This window comes from Eimeria mitis, genomic scaffold (genome assembly GCF_000499745.2).
Source record: "Eimeria mitis Houghton genomic scaffold, Emh_scaff5076, whole genome shotgun sequence".
NCBI lineage: Eukaryota > Apicomplexa > Conoidasida > Eucoccidiorida > Eimeriidae > Eimeria > Eimeria mitis.
The window spans coordinates 2,509-3,030 of record NW_013573371.1 but is presented as its reverse complement, the minus strand read 5'-3'; the positions used below and the strand labels follow the sequence as shown (position 1 = coordinate 3,030).

The window sequence follows — 522 nt, the reverse complement described above, 5'->3', positions numbered from 1 at the left end:
CTGCTGCTGCTGCTGCTGCTGCTGCTGCTGCTGCTGCTGCTGCTGCTGCTGCTGCTGCTGCTGCAGTGTAGACGTACGTTGCTGCCTAGGCCGATAGCAGCAGCTGTCTGGCGGGAGGGAGGGCCCCCACTCATACCCAGCATATCTCGCATCAGATCCATTGCTGCTGCTGCTGCTGCTGCTGCTGCTGCTGTTGCTGCTGCTGCTGCTGGTGCTGCTGCTGGTGCTCCTGCTGTTGCTGCTGGTGATGATGATGCTGCTGGTGATGATGATGATGCTGCTGGTGGTGGTGATGACGCTGCTGCTGCTGTTGTTGCTGTTGCTGCTGCTGCTGCTGCTGCTGCTGTTGCTGCTGGTGATGGTAATGGTGATGCCGCTGCTGCTGCTTAGAGCGCAGGATGTCGTTGCTGCTGCTGTTGCTGCTGTTGCTGCTGCTGCTGCGGCTGTTGCAGCTGCTGCAGCTGCTACTTCAGCCGCTGCTGCTGAGTTTGGCAACGGGTGATTTGGCTGCTGAAGCCCCAA

At 60.0% G+C, this 522-nt stretch overlaps 1 protein-coding gene across 1 annotated transcript in view; it reads right to left on the bottom strand.

Moving 5' to 3' along the window:
• EMH_0079640 (uncharacterized protein) overlaps window positions 1-522 on the bottom strand; it is a gene marked incomplete at both ends in the record, with an annotated part of 2,517 nt that overhangs the window by 863 nt on the left and 1,132 nt on the right. The window contains one exon of the mRNA XM_013500152.1: window positions 78-522. Within this exon, the coding sequence (XP_013355606.1) occupies window positions 78-522 (445 nt within the window). The remainder of the gene's footprint in view (window positions 1-77) is intronic.